This window comes from Myodes glareolus, chromosome 2 (assembly GCF_982192425.1).
Source record: "Myodes glareolus chromosome 2, mMyoGla1.1, whole genome shotgun sequence".
Lineage (NCBI taxonomy): Eukaryota > Metazoa > Chordata > Mammalia > Rodentia > Cricetidae > Myodes > Myodes glareolus.
Genome location: NC_142027.1, coordinates 126202334 through 126221016, shown reverse-complemented (window position 1 = coordinate 126221016; position 18683 = coordinate 126202334). Strand labels below are relative to the sequence as shown.

The window sequence follows — 18683 nt, the reverse complement described above, 5'->3', positions numbered from 1 at the left end:
ATCTCCAAGCATTACAGAGTTTACAGCTTCAATCATGCACACTGTATTTTGAAGTTGTTCCTTCTCCCTGCTGTTGCCACTGACCCAAAGTATCCCTTTGAGTTTGAGTTTTGGCTATGCTGTGCAATTACTAATGGGCATTTTCTGTTCACATTTAGGAAGAGAACATCATGTTCTCTTACCAGCTTTATGTTTCTCTTATTGTCAGGTGTAAAGAAAGAACTCTGTTCATTTTCTTTTAATTTGATCCTGTGAACTAGATCATTCTACTGGCAGTGTTTTTTGTTTGATTTCTTTTATGCCCTGCTCTTTCTTGGCACTTGATATTTGACAGTAGAATGAGGTAACTGACATGTTTTTTCTTTCCTTCCTACCTAGCTATCTTCTGACCCGATACGCTGCATCCTTGGGTCAGTACGCTGCTGCCTCCCAGTCCTGTAACTTCGCACTCAGGTTTTTCCACTCCAACCAAAAAGATGTAAGTGAAACCCATTGTGATTTACTGCTGACCGACATGGTTCAGAGTGCACTCCCTAGGGTCACAGTATGCATATCACATGACACTTTGCTCTGTTGCTGGCAGGTGCCCTTAGGCTGAATTTAATCATCCTAGACCGTATGTAGAGCTATTTGCATTTGTTCAGTGTGCATGTATATAATTGAATCCTTGGAAATTTACATTTCTAACTGGGTATTAACAGACTAAGAAGTCTTTTGTCTGCCAGCTTTGTTTTAAATGCTATTCAGAGACTTTTCAAGATTAGAAGCAAGAGGCTGCCAAGTTGGTACCAACAGCCACCCCTACTACATTTAAGGAGCATTGAGTTAAAGCTGCCCTGGAGGTGAGGGTGGACTGCGAGCACTCACTCTGCTGCTCACTTGTGCTCATTGGGTTAAAGAAGGTCTCAGGGCATCCAGGTGCTCTCAGTTGATGGTTTGCAAAACTGTCCGGGAGCTTGTGTTCAGAGAAGGTGTGTTGTTAGAATGGCCTCTGCTGCTATCTTTCCTGTGTGGTGGCTAAGCCTTACTTCCTTAAGTTTGGCCATGCCAGCCTCATCCTGTAACTTTCCATTTTGCTGGTCTCTTGATACTGAGTTTTTTGAGGAAGTCACCATCTGAGATTTATCTTGGCAAATACTCTTGAGTCTTTTGCTTTACAGTCACTCCTGTCTTCCACTTGTTTCTTGAGAGGTGTATGGAGACTAGAGAAGCAGAGTAGTGGCGCTTCTGAGTAGTGTGTGCTTTGAGTTGTGGGTGTGCTGTAGCAGAGGACAACTCTAATCACGGAGAAGGCTAACCCCTTTGTCTCAGCCCTCACCATCAATGGAAGGGATTGGTATCTGTGGAGACTTTTTTCCTGATGAGAGAGAAGAGGGTATTTGCATCTAAGCCTGTTGCTTGCAAGGTGCCAGCTTGGCATAGAAGCAAAAATCTTGTCTCAGACACCGGGTTAAACTTCCGCGGTAATTATCAGTTGAGTGAATCTGTGATTGCCCTCCTCTTTTTTTTTGAGGAATTTACAGTTTGTGAAAACTGTTTCCTCAAGTCTCATTATTTTGTCTCTTCTTTCTATATTTATAAGGAAGAGGTTAAAGACATTTCATTTACTGAAGACTTAAAATTTGAGACAGGTTCTTGCAGTGTAGGTGAGGCTGGCTTTAAACTCCCTCTCTATTTTCTTGCCTGTCCTCAGAGGGGTCAGTGTTTTGCTAATAGTTGATTATGAATCATTGAATAGCTGATTTATGCAGCTAAATGTGCATGATATTGAGCCTGATAAATTGTTAGCATCTTATTAATCAGGTAGTAACTGTTCCCTCTTTGAGTTTATACCAGTGCCACTTTTAATCATTCTAAAGACTTGCGGCAGCAGTGCCTGTGTCCCCAGTAAGGAAATGGAACCCTGCACCTGTTATCTCTCTGCAAAATCCAAACGCCATGTTTTGCAACTTTCATTCTTTGGTTTTGGAGATGTCCCAAGTGCTTTTTCTCTTGGGCAGCTAAGGTATTTCATTTCTAATTCGTTCTTCAACTTAGCACTTCTTCAATAGCAAACCCACTGTTGTACAGGGGCTTTGTGCTGTGGGATGAAAATTATCTTTGGATATCTGTCTGTTGTCATCTTACTTGGGAATCAGTATTAGGTTTCCTCATTGTCAGAAGTCACTTAAATGTTCGTGGTTTTAAAAGCTTGCTTTTTGGTGACAGAGACATGGCACAGTGGAGAAGAACTTGCTGGACTTGCAGAGGGCCTGAGTCTACATCAGGCAGATCGCGACCATTTGTGACTCTAGATTCAGGGGATCAGCCCAGACACACATCACAGAAATAAAAATAATAAAAATCTTTAAAAAGTTCTTTTTGAAATCTCTGATTTAGGTATTAATAAAGGTCATTTTTTTAAGGTCTGATACCTATGTATTTTACTAATTTTCACAGCGACCTGGGTTCATTTCAGGGGTCCTTTTGGCATCTAATTATCCTCATTGGTGCACAAATGAATGGGAGTAAGTGTGGGTGCACACTTTGGTCAGTAGTCTTTAGTGTGCCTTTGGCGTCTGGTTTGGGTACCTTCCACAAGGCACAAGGCCTCATCAGTGATGTTCTCAACCTCCTGGTACTACTCCCTGGGCCCTTGGCTAGCTCTGCAGAGTCACTTTACTGTGGCATTTAAGGACTATCTCAGGCAGATGGACAGACTGCAGCTGTTCCTGGCTTGTTATATACTATATTTATCTCCTGGTTGCCCCTTGTTTCTCTCTTTGAAAAGCTGTTGTCTTGTTTTCACAAGTGAAGTTCCATGGGCCACTTAGACACTGAGGCTCCCACTGAGGGAAGGCTGGGTCTCATGTTGGAACTACATTCAGTCTAGAACCACCCCAAGTCCTATTTCTATCCTGAATAGTTGGAAGTGTTGTCAAGCTGTAGGTTCCCATTTCAAGGATCAGCAGCCAACTCTGCTGTGTCTTCTAAGTTGGGAACTGTAGGAGAGAAGGATGTGATAAGTGTGGGCCTCTTGATGGGGCATGCCGTTGTCCTCAGTCAAGCTGGCAGGTAGTCCTAAACCCACAGGATCACACGTAATCTTTTTAATTTTCTTGTGTCCGTCCGTCTTTAATCTCTCCAGATACTGCAGGCAAACAGCTGGCCGAGGTGTCCCCTGGGGGTTTAAAAGCCGCATCGAAAGCAGTTGACTTAGCGCCCGTGGTGCAACCCCACGGCCTGAAATGAACCCTGCGAGGCTGTGTATCAGAGGGTATGTTGTTGACTATTGGCCTATTTTCCTACTGGGCAAATTACTCAGGCATAGTGGAAATGGGGGCAGAGCAAGCAAACTAAGGCTAGGCAAAGGACTGGCTTTCCAGAAAGTGTCTTGAGGCAGACATCAGCATTGAGCTAAGCACTTCCTTGGCCCACAGGGCTGATCTCTTTTCTGATCCTGGTGGCTTCGGCCCACTTTGTGAAATGTTCTTCCCTGAGATTTGCTTCTGTTGCACCAGTACTTCATGAAGAATTCTTTGACTTGCCTCTGTTCTGCAGCATTTCATCGGATGATTTTAATCTATAACTAAAATACATGCGTGAGCGCTGCCTTCCCTTAGTTGTCTAGGGTGATTTCTAGCAGTTTTGTGTGCTCAGGAAACTTGGTTCTTGACATCTTCCTCAGAGTAGATGGCATTCCTGTTGATGAGTCTCGTTGTTTGGTGTCTTCTGTCCTTCTGAGAAGCTTATCCGCCTTGTGTCTGGTACCGTATTGAGGAAGAACCACCCAAGGAGCAGTCTCTTTCTGAAGGAGAGGGTTTCATTTGGGGCCCATGGGGTTTGCCTGTGTAGTTATGGCACCTTTGAATGTTTTCTACAGAGCATAGTTTGTGTTAGGATTGTAGGATATATAAGCTCCATTCTAGAATGGCATTTGCCAAATTTTTGTTTGTTGTGATAGAACATCCTCTAAGTCCTGCTGTCATGAATGACATGAGTGCTAAGACATGGCTGGAGATGGCTGTAGCCGCCTCAGGCTAGCAATGTAGTGGAGGAGACATTTGACTCTTCTGCAGAATGAAATAAAAGTAGTGTTATTCATTCATGGCTGGGACTGTGCAGTGTGGCCAGACCTGAGACTGGACCAGAACTTTGGTTGTAGTTTGAATATTTAGTTGGCTGGCAAGCTTTGCTTACATTGCCTGACCTGTGGAGTATTTATACCAAGGTGGTGTCTTTCCTTCTCAGACCTCAGAATACATTATTCAAGCTTACAAATATGGTGCGTTTGAGAAGATTCCAGAGTTTATCGCTTTTAGGAACAGGCTGAATAATTCTCTCCACTTTGCACAAGTGCGCACTGAACGGATGCTCTTAGACCTTCTTCTTGAAGCAAACATGTAAGTATGTGATGAGAGGCCAAGTGGGACCAAGGGGCCAGATCAGATGGTCTTAGTTGTCAGTAGCTGAGTAAAGGGTAAATGGAGGATGAGAAGAGAAGAAGCTGCAAATGGAGACACAGAACCTTGACCCTGTTATGGAGAATGCTGGAGGGCTGAGACTATCTCAGATCCAGTAGAGCTGTCCCCTCTTCCTCTCTATCATGCTTTCGAGGCCCCTTCTCTAGATAGGCTTCAGGAACAGGACAGGTGCTTGTCCACTGTATTCTGCTGAACTCCAAAAAGCTTTTGCTTGCTGTCATAACTTGTCTCAGTTCTATTTGACCTTATATGAGACCTTGTTTTCTAATGTAAAACCTTTCTCTCTTTCCAGTAAAAGAAAGTCCTAGCTAATGTTGTCATAATTATATTGTTATAGAAATAAGACCTTAGGGCTGGGGAGATAGATAGCTCTGGAGTTCCAATCCCCAACACCCAAGTAAAAAGTCTAGCATGGCCGTGCATGCCTGTAATCCCAGCCAGGAGGCCCAGTGCTGGCAGAAGGATCCTTGATATTCACTGGCCAGCCAGGTAATCGGTGAGGTCCAGGTTTGGTGAGATATCTATCTTCAAAAACAAAATAGAGACAAACAGAGCAGGACATCTGATGTAAACCTCTGGCCTCCCCAAGCATATACAGTCACGCAGTCTTCTTGCATGTGCAACATGTAACATATGTGTGCGCATACGCCACAGGTACAGTCAAAGCAAACCTTCTGTATTACAGATCAACTAGCTTGGCAGAAAGTATCAAATCAATGAACCTGAGGCCAGAGGAAGATGACGTTCCATGGGAAGATTTGCGAGACAACAGAGACTTGGATGTTTTCTTTAGCTGGGATCCAAAGGACAGGTATGAGGAGCTCAGCTCTGAAGAGTCAGCGTGCATCTAAAATTTTTAAAAATTTCTCTTTTACACAAATATACATGTTCATTGTTGGAACCATAGAGCACAAGTGCACAGCACATCCTACCCCAGTGCTGGGCCTGCTAAGTTTAAGTCTGTCCATGGCATGTATGACTTCCAGGCGATTCAAGGTACAGGATGCAGTTCCCTAGTCATCTGAGAGGAAGGTAGAAAACATTTTTATGTGATACTGGCTTTTCCTAGCACTTTATAGATACTTGTAGGGGGTGTGCGCGCGCGCATGCACATGTGCATGTGTTTGTGCATGTATGTGGTGTTTGTATACAGAATTACTTATTTCTTTTTAACAGTACAAAAGGTTGTAATGATATCAGTGTTTATTAGCCAGGTGAGGTTGTTCACACCTGGAGGCAGAGGTAGACAGAACTCTGAGGCCAGCCAGGGCTGCACAGTATGATTTTGTTTCAGGGGAAAAAATAAGTTAAAAATACTTAATTGGTGTTCTTTTCTAAACCACATGCAAACATGAATAGCCCTGGCAAAAAACTGAAGGACAAGTCATGTGCTGCCCTCTGCCCACTTAGCAACATGTAGTTGAGTCAGCCGCTCTGCTCTGCCTATTTCCCATGTGCGTTTTAGAGCTGACAGCTTACTCTGTACTTGTGGCTACGGAGGTGAAGGTGAAGATGCAGACTTCTGGTGTGTACTTGGGCACTCGAGTTTCTCACTGGTGAGAACCCCAGACAGAGAAGGATTAGTGAATGTACCAGTGTCTATTTACTGTCACCTTTGCTGTCCCTAACTTAATTCTGCCAAGCTTTATGTCCTATTACCTCTCTCAGATGGCTTCTCAGTATCTCTCTGGTCATACCCCTGTGAAGAGGTCAAATGAACGTCCTGTGTTTTTGGGTGCTGAAAAAATTGTTGGTAGTCCAGAGCAGTGAGGTGAGAACTGTGCTCCCTTTGTGACTAATTGTGACCTGGACAATAAACTGGATCCAGTTTATCTGCTTGAATAACCAACAGTTTGGTTTAAAATCTCTCTGAGAGCCTGGCTTGCTGGTGTACACCTGTGATTCCAGCTCTTAAGAGGCAGGCAAATCAGGAGTTCAAGGTCATCCCCAGCTACACAGCATGTTCAAGACCTGTGCTACACGAAGCCCTATATCAGTGAGATAATCACAAGACCATCCTGTGATTCTTTGAAAAGCAACTTCTCAGCCACCAGAAGAGCTGCATTTGCCATACTCTTGAGCATACTTCAGATTGTTAGCCTTTTATGTCCTGTCTTCAGAGGAGCCAGGGGAGCCAGCAAGATAGCTTGGTGGTTAAAGGGACTTACCATCAACCTGAGTTCAATTCTTGGGACCTTCCTGGTGGAAGAAGAAAACCATTTTCTGGCCTCTATGTGCATGCATGTACATAAAGAGGAAGGGTAAATAGTGACAGAAACCACAGGCAATGCTCTCAATTCCACAAACACAATGTGCCTACCACATTCACATTATGCCCTAGAATTGGAGCTGGGGCATAAAGATAAGCAAGGCAGCCCAAAGGGTGACATCCAAGGAGACATGGTATAAAGGGTGGTAGTAGTATAGGGAACACACTGCCCTCTCCAGTATAGGCATGGAAATTAAGGTTTTTTGTTGTTGTTGTTGTTTGTTTGTTTCTTTAAAGAAGTGTAAGGAGTTGTGCCCACAAAAGTTCTGAAGGGGTTGGAATGGGATTCACTAGACGATAGCAAGGCATAGATCCTGATGTGGTAGCATACTGCTGAATCCCAGCGCTTGAGAGGCAGGGATATAGAAGGATCAGAAGTGCAAGTTTATCTTTGAATATATAGCAAGTTTGGGACTTCTTTGGCTGTAAGAGACCCTCACTCAAAAAAAAATTAAATATTAAATGCAAATTTCTTCATTTGTAGTTACCTCCTTTATGGGTTCATGGTGAGCAAAATCAGTAATTAGGAACTACTTCGGTGAGCCTTACTACAGCTAGGACGTGTTTTCTAGGGATGAACATCTGTGGTCAGCATGACTGTATGGGAACATGGTTATTTGTCTTGTTTTTAATTGACATGTAAAATTTATACGGAATTGGTAATCTATTTCAGTACCTAAAATGTAGCATATTTACTTTAGGGTCTACACTAGGAAGCTAGTGCATAGGCATGTAAGCCCTGTGTGAGAGGGCTTTGAATACTGATGTGTAGGTAGCCACGACTCATCGAGTAAAACTGGCAGAAAGACTGTACAGTTGCTGTACTACAGCACTAGGGTTCATCCCAGCAAAAGCTACATGGTAGGATAGGCCCAGTCTGGGACACTGATTTCTCCTCCCTCTACTGGGGGGTCATCATCTAGGAGAAAAAACGGTGCCATCACACAGTTTGTGCTGTTTCTGCTTAGGGCAGCTGGATGCTCAGTGTCCAAGGTTTTTAGCAGCTGGCTACATCATACTCTGTTAGGCATGCTCCAAGGTTCCAGGCTTTCAGCAGAAAAGATGTTCACCGTACACAAGTGGTGTATTCTTATAGTCTGGCCACAGGAGCTGCTCGTTAAGTGAAGATTGGAGTACAAGCCGTCAGGCATCAGCTGAAGGTTATCCTTGCAAATAGGTCCTCTGTCATTAAATAAATAGAGCACAAAAGTAGTACAGATCAGTTGGGTTGGCCGTCTATGCCTTTAATCCCAACACTTAGGAAGACAAACAGGTGGATTTATATAGTGAGACCCTGCCTCATATATATATTTAAAATATGTACCCAATACATGTATAGTATATATGTTTGCATATATGTAATTTTTTGGTGCTATTTGGAATGCAGCTTGCAGTGGTAAGGATATTCTGTGCCAACAAATTGAGCCCCAGTATAGTTTATATACTTATATAACTTTTGTATAGAGAAGTCTGAAGGGGTTTGTGTGAGTTTGTGGACTCCTGAGTGTTTGGGTAGCTGGGCTCATTACCAACTTGTTTTTCTGACATTTCAACTTTTTTGTGTCACTCGTGTTTTAGTCATCAGAGCAGATACTCTGAGTGGGGAGATGGCCTGTTGGTAAGGTTGCCATGGCCAGCTTTCCTGGTGAAGCAGGCAGCAATCAGATGTTTGGCCTGAAGCAGAAACTATACTGAGGTTTCTTGATGGGTGAAAGCAAATGCTCAAAACTTTGAAGGCAACAGGCTGAGTAAAATGGATGGTCTGGGGATGTTTTTGTTTAAGGAATGTTTCTGAAGAGCATAAGAAACTCTCCTTGGAGGAGGAGACCATGTGGTTAAGAATTCGCACCTTAACGTTGAGACTGATCAGTGGACTTCCAAATCTTACCCACCCTGTGGAGCCAAAGAACTCAGAGAAGACCTCGGAGAACGGTGTATCCTCCCGGATTGACATTCTTCGTTTGCTCCTCCAACAGCTAGAAGTGGCCGTGGAGACGGGGAAGCAGTTTATTAAGAAGGAAATTCAGGTATCAACAAGTATTTGCTGTCAGAGGCTCAATAATTATTTTGGCAACTGTCTTTTAATGTGTAATGAAGAGCACATTTTGTTCCAATTTGTGGTACTGTGAGAAAGAAGGATTTGATGGTCTTGAACCATTTCAGGGTTTTGCTCTGTCTAGACTCAGTCAGGAAAAGCAAAATAGCATTTTGAGGGTTTTTTTGTTTTTCTTTTTTTGAGATGGGGTTTTGGTGTATAGTTCTGGGTGGCCTTGAATTTCAAGTCTTCCTGCCTCAGTGTTGGGAACACAGGCACACACCACCATGCTCCACTAATATACATGGCCCTTTTGCTGTTAATTGTGGGAGTTGGTTACTAGTTTTCTTATTAGTGAATTTTTATTATGTTTTATCCAAACAAGTCCCGTTTTCACACTTTTTGCGAATTAAGGGTATGATTTTCCCTCTTTTTCCAGTATCCTTTCCTTGGGCCTGTCCCCACCAGGATGAGCAGGTTCTTCAGTTCTGGCTGCTGTCAGTGCCTGGTCCGCTCCTTTCATCTTGTCAATGATGTCTATGAGCTTGATACCAGTGGTTTAGGTAAGTGTGCACAGACATGTGTTTATTAGACTTTTATCATTAAAAATTACAATAAGTGAATAAATATCGAAATGTTATTGAGATTCTAAATTTATGGGGGAATCAAAAATAACCATAGCCTGAGCCCCACCCTTAGGCTTCCTTCAGAGCTGATAGATCTGCAGCGTTTGGGACACAACTGACCAGTCCTGCTAGACAGCCTGAGATAGTTCTTAGAGTGGCAATCATTGTCCCTCTTCCCTTCACTGTTCTGCCAACCTCTCAGCCATGTCTGTCTTTGAATAGTGGGATTTACATGCATGTTGTTTTCAGGAGGAAAAGGCCCTTACCATGACTTGGTTGTTGATACTGAGTTTACTGTTGCTTTTTTAGAATTCTTATTACTTTAAATTTTTTTATTTTATTATTTTATGCATATGGGTGTTTTGCTTGTGTACACTTCTATGCATCATGTGTGTGCCTGGTGCCCTCAGACACCAGAAGTACGTGCTGGGGATTGAATCTGGTTCTACAAGAGCAGCTGGTACTCTTGACTACTGAATTATATTTCCAGCCGCAGCTTTTAATTATGTGTGTTGGAGTATATACATTATGGCAGGTGCCTGTAGAAACCAGAGTTAACAGTTTCCCTGGAGTTGGAGTTACAGCTGTTATGAGCATCCTGAAATGAGTGCCAGGAATTGAACTCAGGTTCTCTCTAAGAGAGAGATTGCACTACTCTCAGCCAGACCTGCTATTGCAGTTTTCTGTGTTTATTGTGTGGGAGTGTGTATATATGGATCTTGATAACAGATACCTTTTCTAGCCCACTGGTGTTTTCAGCATGGCTTGTGGGTTGGCCTTGAACTCAGTTCTGCTGCCTCAGTGTCTTGGGTGCTGAGATCACAGCTATGTGCAGTCATGCCCAATCTGCTTCTTTATCTTTCTACAAAAACGAATGTTGATTGTTTGTTTTTCAATTTTAGAGGGTACACTGGATATACAGGAACGAATAGAAAATAGTCTTGCAGCTTTACTAGAACTATTGAAAGGTAAGTTCTGACTGCAGATTCCTGAATTGGGCCTGAATGTCTGAAAGTAGCTCAGTGTTTATAAATAATATAAACATATGGAAGGATTTGGAAATAATAAGCTTTTTTTTAAAAATTTTTTTTTGAGTTGAGGTTTCTCCGTGTAGCCCTGGCTGTCCTGGAACTCACTCTGAGACCAGACTGAACTCACAGAGATTCACCTGCCTCTGCTGGGATTAAAGGCATGCACCACCACTGCCTGGCATATTTTTGGAATCTTTTTTTGTTTGTTTGTTTATTTAGTTGTGTTTTTTTTGTTTTTTTTGTTTTAGAGACAGGGTTTTTCTGTGTAACAGTCCTAGCTGTTCTGGAACTAGCTCTTGTAGATCAGGCTGGCCCCGTACTCACGGAGATCCGCCTGCCTCTGCCTCCCAAGTGCTGGGATTAAAGGTGTGCCTGGCTCATATTTTTCAAACCTTAAAAACTAAATTTTCACTATTTAAAACTAAGACTTGTTTGTTTTTAAGTGTTTGAGATGGTCATCATATATATTCCAGGCTTGACTCACTCACTGTGCAGTCCAGGGTGGTTTTGGCTTTGTGATCCTCCTTGTGAGTGCTGGGATTACAGGCATGCAACAGTACCATGCCTTAAAGTTAAGTTTACAGCAGAAGTACTTGAAAACTGTTAGAAGTTGGGATGCAAGTGGATATGGTCTTTCCTAGGCCCAGTTGACCAGACTATTAATGGTATAGATTTAATACTCAGTTGCCATGGGTGACTTATGCATGTTAATGGTGTCTGGGTGTGTGGGGGTTAAAGTTGAGTATCCATCTTACCATGCTCTACCTTGCTCTCTGAGGCAAGGCCACTTACTTGAGCTTACGAATTTGGCTAGAGTAGCTGCCAGTGAGCCCCAGAGACTCTTCTATGTGTGTGCACTACTGTGCCTCACTTTCATATGGTTGCTGGGTGATCCAAGCACTTTATTAATCAGGACATCTCTCCAGCTCCATGTAGATGCTCTCCTACAGTGGCCTTACCCTTTCAAGTCAGGGTGTTCTTCCAAACCACTCACTTATGGTAACCTATATTCCACATCTTTTAGCTGATGGCTAGATCCCTAGCGTGTATCATTTTTAAGACTACTTTTTATATTTTGGAGACTACAGAACAAGTCTTTTTTTTTTCTTTTTAAAGATTTATTTATTTATTTATTATGTATGCAACATTCTGCCTCCATGTATGCCCACACGCCAGAGGAGGGTGCCAGATCCCATTACAGATGGTTGTGAGCCACCGTGTGGTTTCTGCAGCCCGTGCTCTCAACCACTGAGCCATCTCTCCAGCCCAGAACAAGTCATTGTTAAGACATTTTTTCATATGTATTGGGACTTTTTGTTTGGGTGCTTTACTTGTTTTTGTTTTTTGGGGTGGGGGAGTTTTTATGGTGGTGGTGGTACTAGGGATGGATTCTGGGACCTTGAGCTGAACAGGTAAGCTGGCTACACTCCCATTCCACTGTAGCTTTTATTTTTTATTTATGTTTTTGTTTGTTTTGTTTTTTTTTTGTTTTTGTTTTTTTGAGAGAGGGTCTCACTTTCTAGCTCTGGGCAGTTGGGATAGGGCAGCTTGGAACTTAGTATGTACAAGTATGGCTTTGAACTCAGAGATCTGCCTTGCTGCCTCTTCCTCCCATGCTGAGATTAAAGGTGTGGCATCATGTCTAGCTTTGGTTGTTATACCACTTATTTTCAGATTCTGCATTATGTGTCTAAATGTATGGCAAGTGAAGGAGAATAAAAGCAGAAAACCTTTTCCTCCCTCAGGTGTCTTCAGCACGTGTAAAGGCGAACTCTTAGAAGTTAAAGATGGCAATGTGAAGACACAGCCTGCTGTCCTAGAGAATCTGGTCTTCTTTGTCGAGGTGTGTCTCCATCTTCCTGAGCAGCATAAGCAGGGCCTTAGACCTGCCGTTTACCCTTTCTCACCTGATTGTTTGGGACACTAAAAGCAGTTTCACATTATTTTCTAAACTGGTTCATTCCTTGTGCTTAGGGACAGCTTCTGAATGGCAGTCTTCTTCTCTGAGACTCCCCCAAAGTCAGTTTTGTCCCATTTCCTCTGGCTCTTTACTTTAGTTCATTCCTCCAGCTGTTTTACTAATTACCTAACATTCTGGAGTCTGGAGGATGATAAAATATAACTTTCTTCCCATTTTGTTTTTTTGAAACCGGGTATTAGTTCAAGACTGACCTTGATCTCAAACTCTGAGTCCTCCTACGTCGCTTCCCAAATGCTGGAGTCATAGTCACATGCCAACATACCTGGAAGCAAAACTCTTACTTTTAACCAGATTCTTTTTTTGTTGTTGTTGTTGTTTTATTTATGTGTATATGTGTGTGCCTGCATGAGTTTATATGTACCTTGCACACATTTACCTGCAGAAGGCTAGAGGGCATTGAATACCTTGGAGCTGGAGTCACAGGCAGTGATGAGCTGCCTTGTGGTGTGCTGGGCATTGATCCCTGGTCTTCTGGAAGAACAGCCAGCACTTTTATATATCTTTATTATGTATACAATATTCTGTCTGTGTGTATGCCTGCAGGCCGGAAGAGGGCACCAGACCTCATTACAGATGGTTGTGAGCCACCATGTGGTTGCTGGGAATTAAACTTAGGACCTTGGAAGAGCAGGCAATGCTCTTAACCACTGAGCCATCTCTCCAGCCCCCTCTGAAATTATCTTAATGGTCCCTTGTGCTGTGTCACCATTGATCCTGGTGTCTAGCTAACTGCCCTTCTAACTCTGGAGCGGACATTTTGGCACCCATTTTCCTAAAAATCAAGCTTATTCACCCCCTTTATCGTATTTGTACAATTGCTTATTACGAAACTGGCCAGTTTTCTCGTGGGGTGATCCCTACTAGTGGCTCTTACCTCCCGGGGTTTTCGTGGTGAGTTCACAGATGGCAGAATGCAGCTGTTTTTCTTTAATATCCCAGCGGTGCCTCCAGATGTACCGCCCAATCTGCGAAGCCCATGTTCCGATTCAGTTGTGCGCCTCCCGAATCAAGCCCACGAGAATGGATAAATATCCTAGGGGTTGAACAGACACACACACACAGAGACCAGGCTCATTTACCAAAGGAGTAAATGGCAGCTTTATTACACACAAGTCGGGTATATATATTAGGGGGCAGAAGGACGAGAGCCCCCTTCCACCCAGAACAGGGAAAGAGGGTGCCAGGCGCCTTGCGCCACAGGCCAGAGAGCAGCTCCATATTAGGCACCACGGTGGGAACCTTGCTTGCAGGTGGAATTACCATAACAAAAGAGGGCCAAGCTCTCTCTAAGCTAATCCCCAGGCCTGTGCAGCAAGCAGAGAAGCCAGGAAGTCAGAGGAAAAATGGCCCTGCATAGCACCTCGAACAAAGGGGGAAAAACCCGGGTACCAACAATCCTTGGGTCCCATCCTCTGGGGAGTATGTATACTTAGCAAAGGAACATGTAGAGGTGAAGTGCAATGGAGTCTAGCAGATGAGAACTGGCAGGAAGGATAAGGAGGTTAGGCAGCATGAGGGCACGTCTTCACTCTGGCTCACAGGCACAGTTTTCAGTCCTGGTTGGCTTTTCTCATCTCCATGGTGTCTGGTGATCTTCTGTAGAATTGTCAGTTGCCATGTCTGTCTCTAGCTGCTGTTTCCATACATTAATGTAATCCATACTGACTAATTTGCACATTTCCTCTTTCAGACAATCTCTATCATCCTTTGGGTATCAAGTTACTGTGAGAGTGTCCTGCGACCATACAAATTAAATATACAGAAAAAGAAAAAGAAGAAAAAAGAGACCAGCATCATCATGGTAATAACTCAGCTGCCTTTCCTTCCCCTTTGTCTGCATGCTGTGTGAGTTCAGAGCTCTGGAGGCACCTTTTTTCCCATAGCCTTTTCTGAAAGGACCTCACTCTGTTGCCTAGCCTTGTCTTGACTTTGGATTATCAGTCTTCCCAGTACTTGGGACAGTCTCTTCTGCCTCAGCCTCCTGAGAGGCTTACATCCTCACAGTAACAGGGACAGGCTAATGGCTCCATGGAGGTCCTTCCCTAGGTCACCACTTCCTGATCCTTGACCACATTTGCTGTCTTGTCATTTGATCCATCTGAAAGAATACTACATGCTCAGGACACTGAGCTGTGTACCCAGGGTGCTCAAAGCAAACCTATGCGTGTTCTGAAGAGTCGAGGCATGTGTGTGGCAACATTCACACTATTGACACTATTTCCTTAGATACATGCAGAAATTTATGTTAGACATGAGCACTGCCTTTTTAGTTCATTAAATAATTAAATGTTTATGTCCTATTCTTGAGATTTTAGTATTGGATGAAGGAAATGTCTCCCGGGTTCATTGCAGAGGTGGTTCTTTCTGTGATTAAAAAATAGACATGTGGCTTGGGAGCCGGCTCAGTGGTTAGGAGAGAGCTTGCTGCGCTTCCACAGAACCTGAATTTGATTCTCAGCACCTATGCCAAATGACTTACAACCTCTTTATGTCTAGCTCTAGGGCATCAGACAGCATCTTCTGGTGTCCATGCACACCCAGACATGTAGCTCACATACGCATGTGCGTACACACACAGTCATCCTACAGAACTGTTGTACCAACACATGCTTGAAATCCCCCAGCAAATCTGAGGTCTTTTTAGTTTACATAGAGTTACTAGCAGCCAAAGCTACATAGCAGACCCCAAACAAACCCCACATAAAGTAAGCCCCATAATCGTGTACATCCTAGAATACACCCAGTAGCCTTATGACTTTTGAGGTGTGTTGTTTTTATTTGTGTATTTGTTCACATACTCGTTTGTTTGTTTGTGGCAGGGTTTCTCCATAGCCCTGGCTTTTCTTGAATTCACTATATGGGTCAGGCTGGCCTCAAACTCAAAGAGATTTGTCTGTCTCCACCTCCCAAGTATTGGGATTAAAGGTGTGAGCCACTAAACTTGGATTGTTGTTTTTCTGGTTATTACAGTAACCCATGAAGATGTGATTAGAGTTCACCCATATTCTCAGTTGTGTGACAACACGACTGACAAGTTAGTGATAATGCATGTCAGGATCGTGATCTGCAGAAGGTTCGGGATTGAGCATAGCACTCAGCAGGTAGAGGCAGAGAGGACAAGAAAGAATTCAAGGCCATCCTTGGCTACATAGAGAGTTAGAGGCTGTGCTATATGAGACTTTTTTAAAAATAAAAATCTGTAACTTCACTGTTTTGTTTTTGTATTTGATTAGGATATTAGGTTATCTTTATGTCAATAAATAGATTTATCTCTTTTTTGGTCATATCTCCATCAAATTTAATAAACTAAAGTTTATTTTTTTGATGAATATGTAGTTGGTTTATAATATCTTGACTATAAGTAGAGCTATTATTAGAATCTAAGACTTAGATCTGAAGTGAACTGAGTATGTCCTTATAACCCTGCCCCCAGCACTGGTCATATGGTTTGTGTGTTCTCAAGTCTGTATGGTGCTGAGCCTTTAGAGAACAGTTCTTTCTTCATAACACTGTTAGTGTCAACTTTATTATAGGGACACAAGTTTTCTAGTTTGTTATTTTTTCAATGTGTGGTTGTTTTATCTGCATGTATTATCTGTACACCACTTGATACCTGGTTCCCACAGAATCTAGAAGAGGACATCAGATCTCCTTTAACTAGAGTTGTGAGCCACTAGAAATCTCTAACCTGGGTCCTCTGCAAGAGCACCTTATGCTCTTAGTTTATGAGTCATCTCCCCAGCCCTCAGTCTCTTTTATTCACTGAATGGTTTCTGTTTTGGGAGAGTGGAGAGGATAGTCTTTTTAATGGTTTCTAGTTATGTGTCATGTTTAGAAAGGCCTTTTCATGCTTAAACAAATTGCTACTTAAGCTTTCTTCTGGTACTTATTTTTGTTGCATCAGGATCTGGCTTTGAATTGTATATGTAATTTAGACAATTTGAACTCCTGATTTTTCTGTCGCCACCTCAGGGGTGCTAAGATTACAGGTATGAGCCACCATGCCTGGCTTTCTTTTTCTCCTTTCTTTTACTCACTCTAGAGCTGCCAGGGCTACATAGTGAGATCTTATTTAAAAAAGAAAAAAAAAAAGGGAGGGATAGAGAGAAACAAAATAGAAATCCAGAATATTATTCTTCTATCTTCCATTAATATTGGAAATCTCATATATAAAGAGGGAAAGGAAAATAAAATGTTTTGCTTTGGTTTTCCATTCATATGTATATGTGGCATATGTACATGTGAGTATGCCAGTATATAAGCAAGAGGTAGGCGTTGAGTCAGATGTCATCCTTGGTTGCTCTCCTCCACATTACATATTTAGGCAGGGTCTTTCACTTGAACCCAGAGCACAACAGTTTGGTTAGTCTAGATAGCCAGTTTGTGCCTGTCTCTGCCTCTACAGTGCTAGGATTACAGCCAGCATTTATGTGGTTGCTGGATCCTACCTTTGTAAGTTTTTTACCCACTGAGTCCTGAAAATAAATCCTTGTTTCCCTCTCCATCTTATACTGTTCTTTCACATTTCCCACCCTCAGAAGTCATAAACAACTAACATACTTTCTACTACTTCTTCTTCAGCTATACGGGAGAATAGGAAATAAAAATTCATTTTAAAAAGAAAAAAGCCTAAACCATGGATAAATAGTGCTCCTAAGTTAATCACTAGTATTTTCTTTCCTGTTCAAAGGCTGTGTTTTAGCAGCTAATTGGTTACTTCAGACTGTCTTACTATTCCATTGTTCCATACCTGTGGTCACAGCATCAAACACTGGGCGGGTGGGAAGGTAGCGTAACTTGTGCTGGAAACACAATTGCTCAGAGAGATTGTAACACTTTTTAATCTTTTTCACCCTAGCCTCCGGTCTTCACCAGTTTCCAAGACTATGTTACTGGACTTCAGACTTTAATTTCCAATGTTGTGGATCATATTAAAGGACTTGAAACAAATCTAATTGCACTTAAACTTGAGGAACTCACATTAGAAGATACTTTTATCTCTCCGGTAAGAGATAATAGGAAAGCAACATGGTTTCTGTACATTTTGAAACGTTAGCAGGAGGACTAATTAATGTTCAGTTCCTCATCTCTTTGTAAGACAGAACAACAAGATACTTTGGATGTCACTTTGTGGTGGTGGTGGTGGTGGTTTTTAAAATTACATTGTTGAGAAATTACATTAAGGTGATAGATATTTTCTCCTCTTCCGTCCCTCAACCCAATTTTCTGTGGCTGTTCCTTTCCTAAGAGGACTAATGCTGATGGCTGAGGATGTGGCTTAGTTGGTAGAGAGCACTTACGTAGCATTCAGGGAGGCTGGGCATAGTGACGCACATATGTTCTCCTGGCACTCAGGACTCTGGAGCAGGAGGATTACTACAGTCCACTATTACCTACAGTACATTCCAGGCCAGGAAGGGTTTTAAGACTCTGTCAAGGGGAGTAAGGGTGTCTCACAAAATCCTAGAATCCTTCACATTGAAATGAAATTTGGAAAGTCTTATGGAGACATTTGAAGATTAGCAATTTTTTACTAAGCAGGGAGAGAGATAGGAAACAAGCTGTGGGAAGGGGTGGTGTGGCACAATTGGCTGCTAATTCGCTTGCCTCCAAATAAGGAACAGTGTCTGGATCAGTGTTGTGGAATCCCCTTTTTCCTTTTCCTCTTGTAGCTTAGCCTGGTCACAGAGAGTCACAGGCTAGATACTGCCCTTACTGTTTACTCTTTACCTAAATAGAGAGGAACACCTGCCTGATGGGATGGAGCACAGCAGTAGTTGGCCAGTTATGGCCTGTTTTAACAGTTTACTGGGCTAGTCTACATGGACACCAGCATGTGTCTAGTTTTCCCTTTGCAGAGCACAGCCTTACTGTGTACTGTCCTGCTCCAGCATTCCTAGTGTGAGGGTCATAGGCATGAAATGCCATGCCTGGGATGGTCTTTTAGTGTTTTATTTGTTTGTTTGTTTACCTTTTAAAAATATATCTCCATTTAATGTTTGGGTATTTTGCCTGTATGTACATTTGTGGACCTGGTGCCTGAGTCATTCTGTATGCTCTGGAACTGGAGTTAGAGGTGGTTGTGAGCCACTATCGATGGTGCTGGGAACTGAACATAGGTCCTCTATAAAAGCAGCCAGTGCTCTTAACTGCAGAACCATCTCTCCAGCCCTCAAAACCCTGTCTTGAAAAACTAAAACAAACAAAAAAGTCTTATGTTCAACACAGTTTGTTCTTGAGATTAGTTTTGATGTGTAACCTATGGCTAGGTACAGCTG

At 42.7% G+C, this 18683-nt stretch overlaps 1 protein-coding gene across 2 annotated transcripts in view; it reads left to right on the top strand.

Moving 5' to 3' along the window:
- Nucleotides 1-18683, top strand: part of Naa25 (N-alpha-acetyltransferase 25, NatB auxiliary subunit) — a 51896-nt gene that overhangs the window by 29867 nt on the left and 3346 nt on the right. For both annotated transcript variants that reach the window (XM_048447432.3, XM_085679930.2), the window contains 9 exons: nucleotides 379-478; nucleotides 4231-4382; nucleotides 5149-5274; nucleotides 8516-8759; nucleotides 9207-9330; nucleotides 10296-10361; nucleotides 12170-12267; nucleotides 14096-14206; nucleotides 17264-17410. In XM_048447432.3, coding sequence (XP_048303389.1) covers nucleotides 379-478; nucleotides 4231-4382; nucleotides 5149-5274; nucleotides 8516-8759; nucleotides 9207-9330; nucleotides 10296-10361; nucleotides 12170-12267; nucleotides 14096-14206; nucleotides 17264-17410 — 1168 coding nt within the window. The remainder of the gene's footprint in view (nucleotides 1-378; nucleotides 479-4230; nucleotides 4383-5148; nucleotides 5275-8515; nucleotides 8760-9206; nucleotides 9331-10295; nucleotides 10362-12169; nucleotides 12268-14095; nucleotides 14207-17263; nucleotides 17411-18683) is intronic.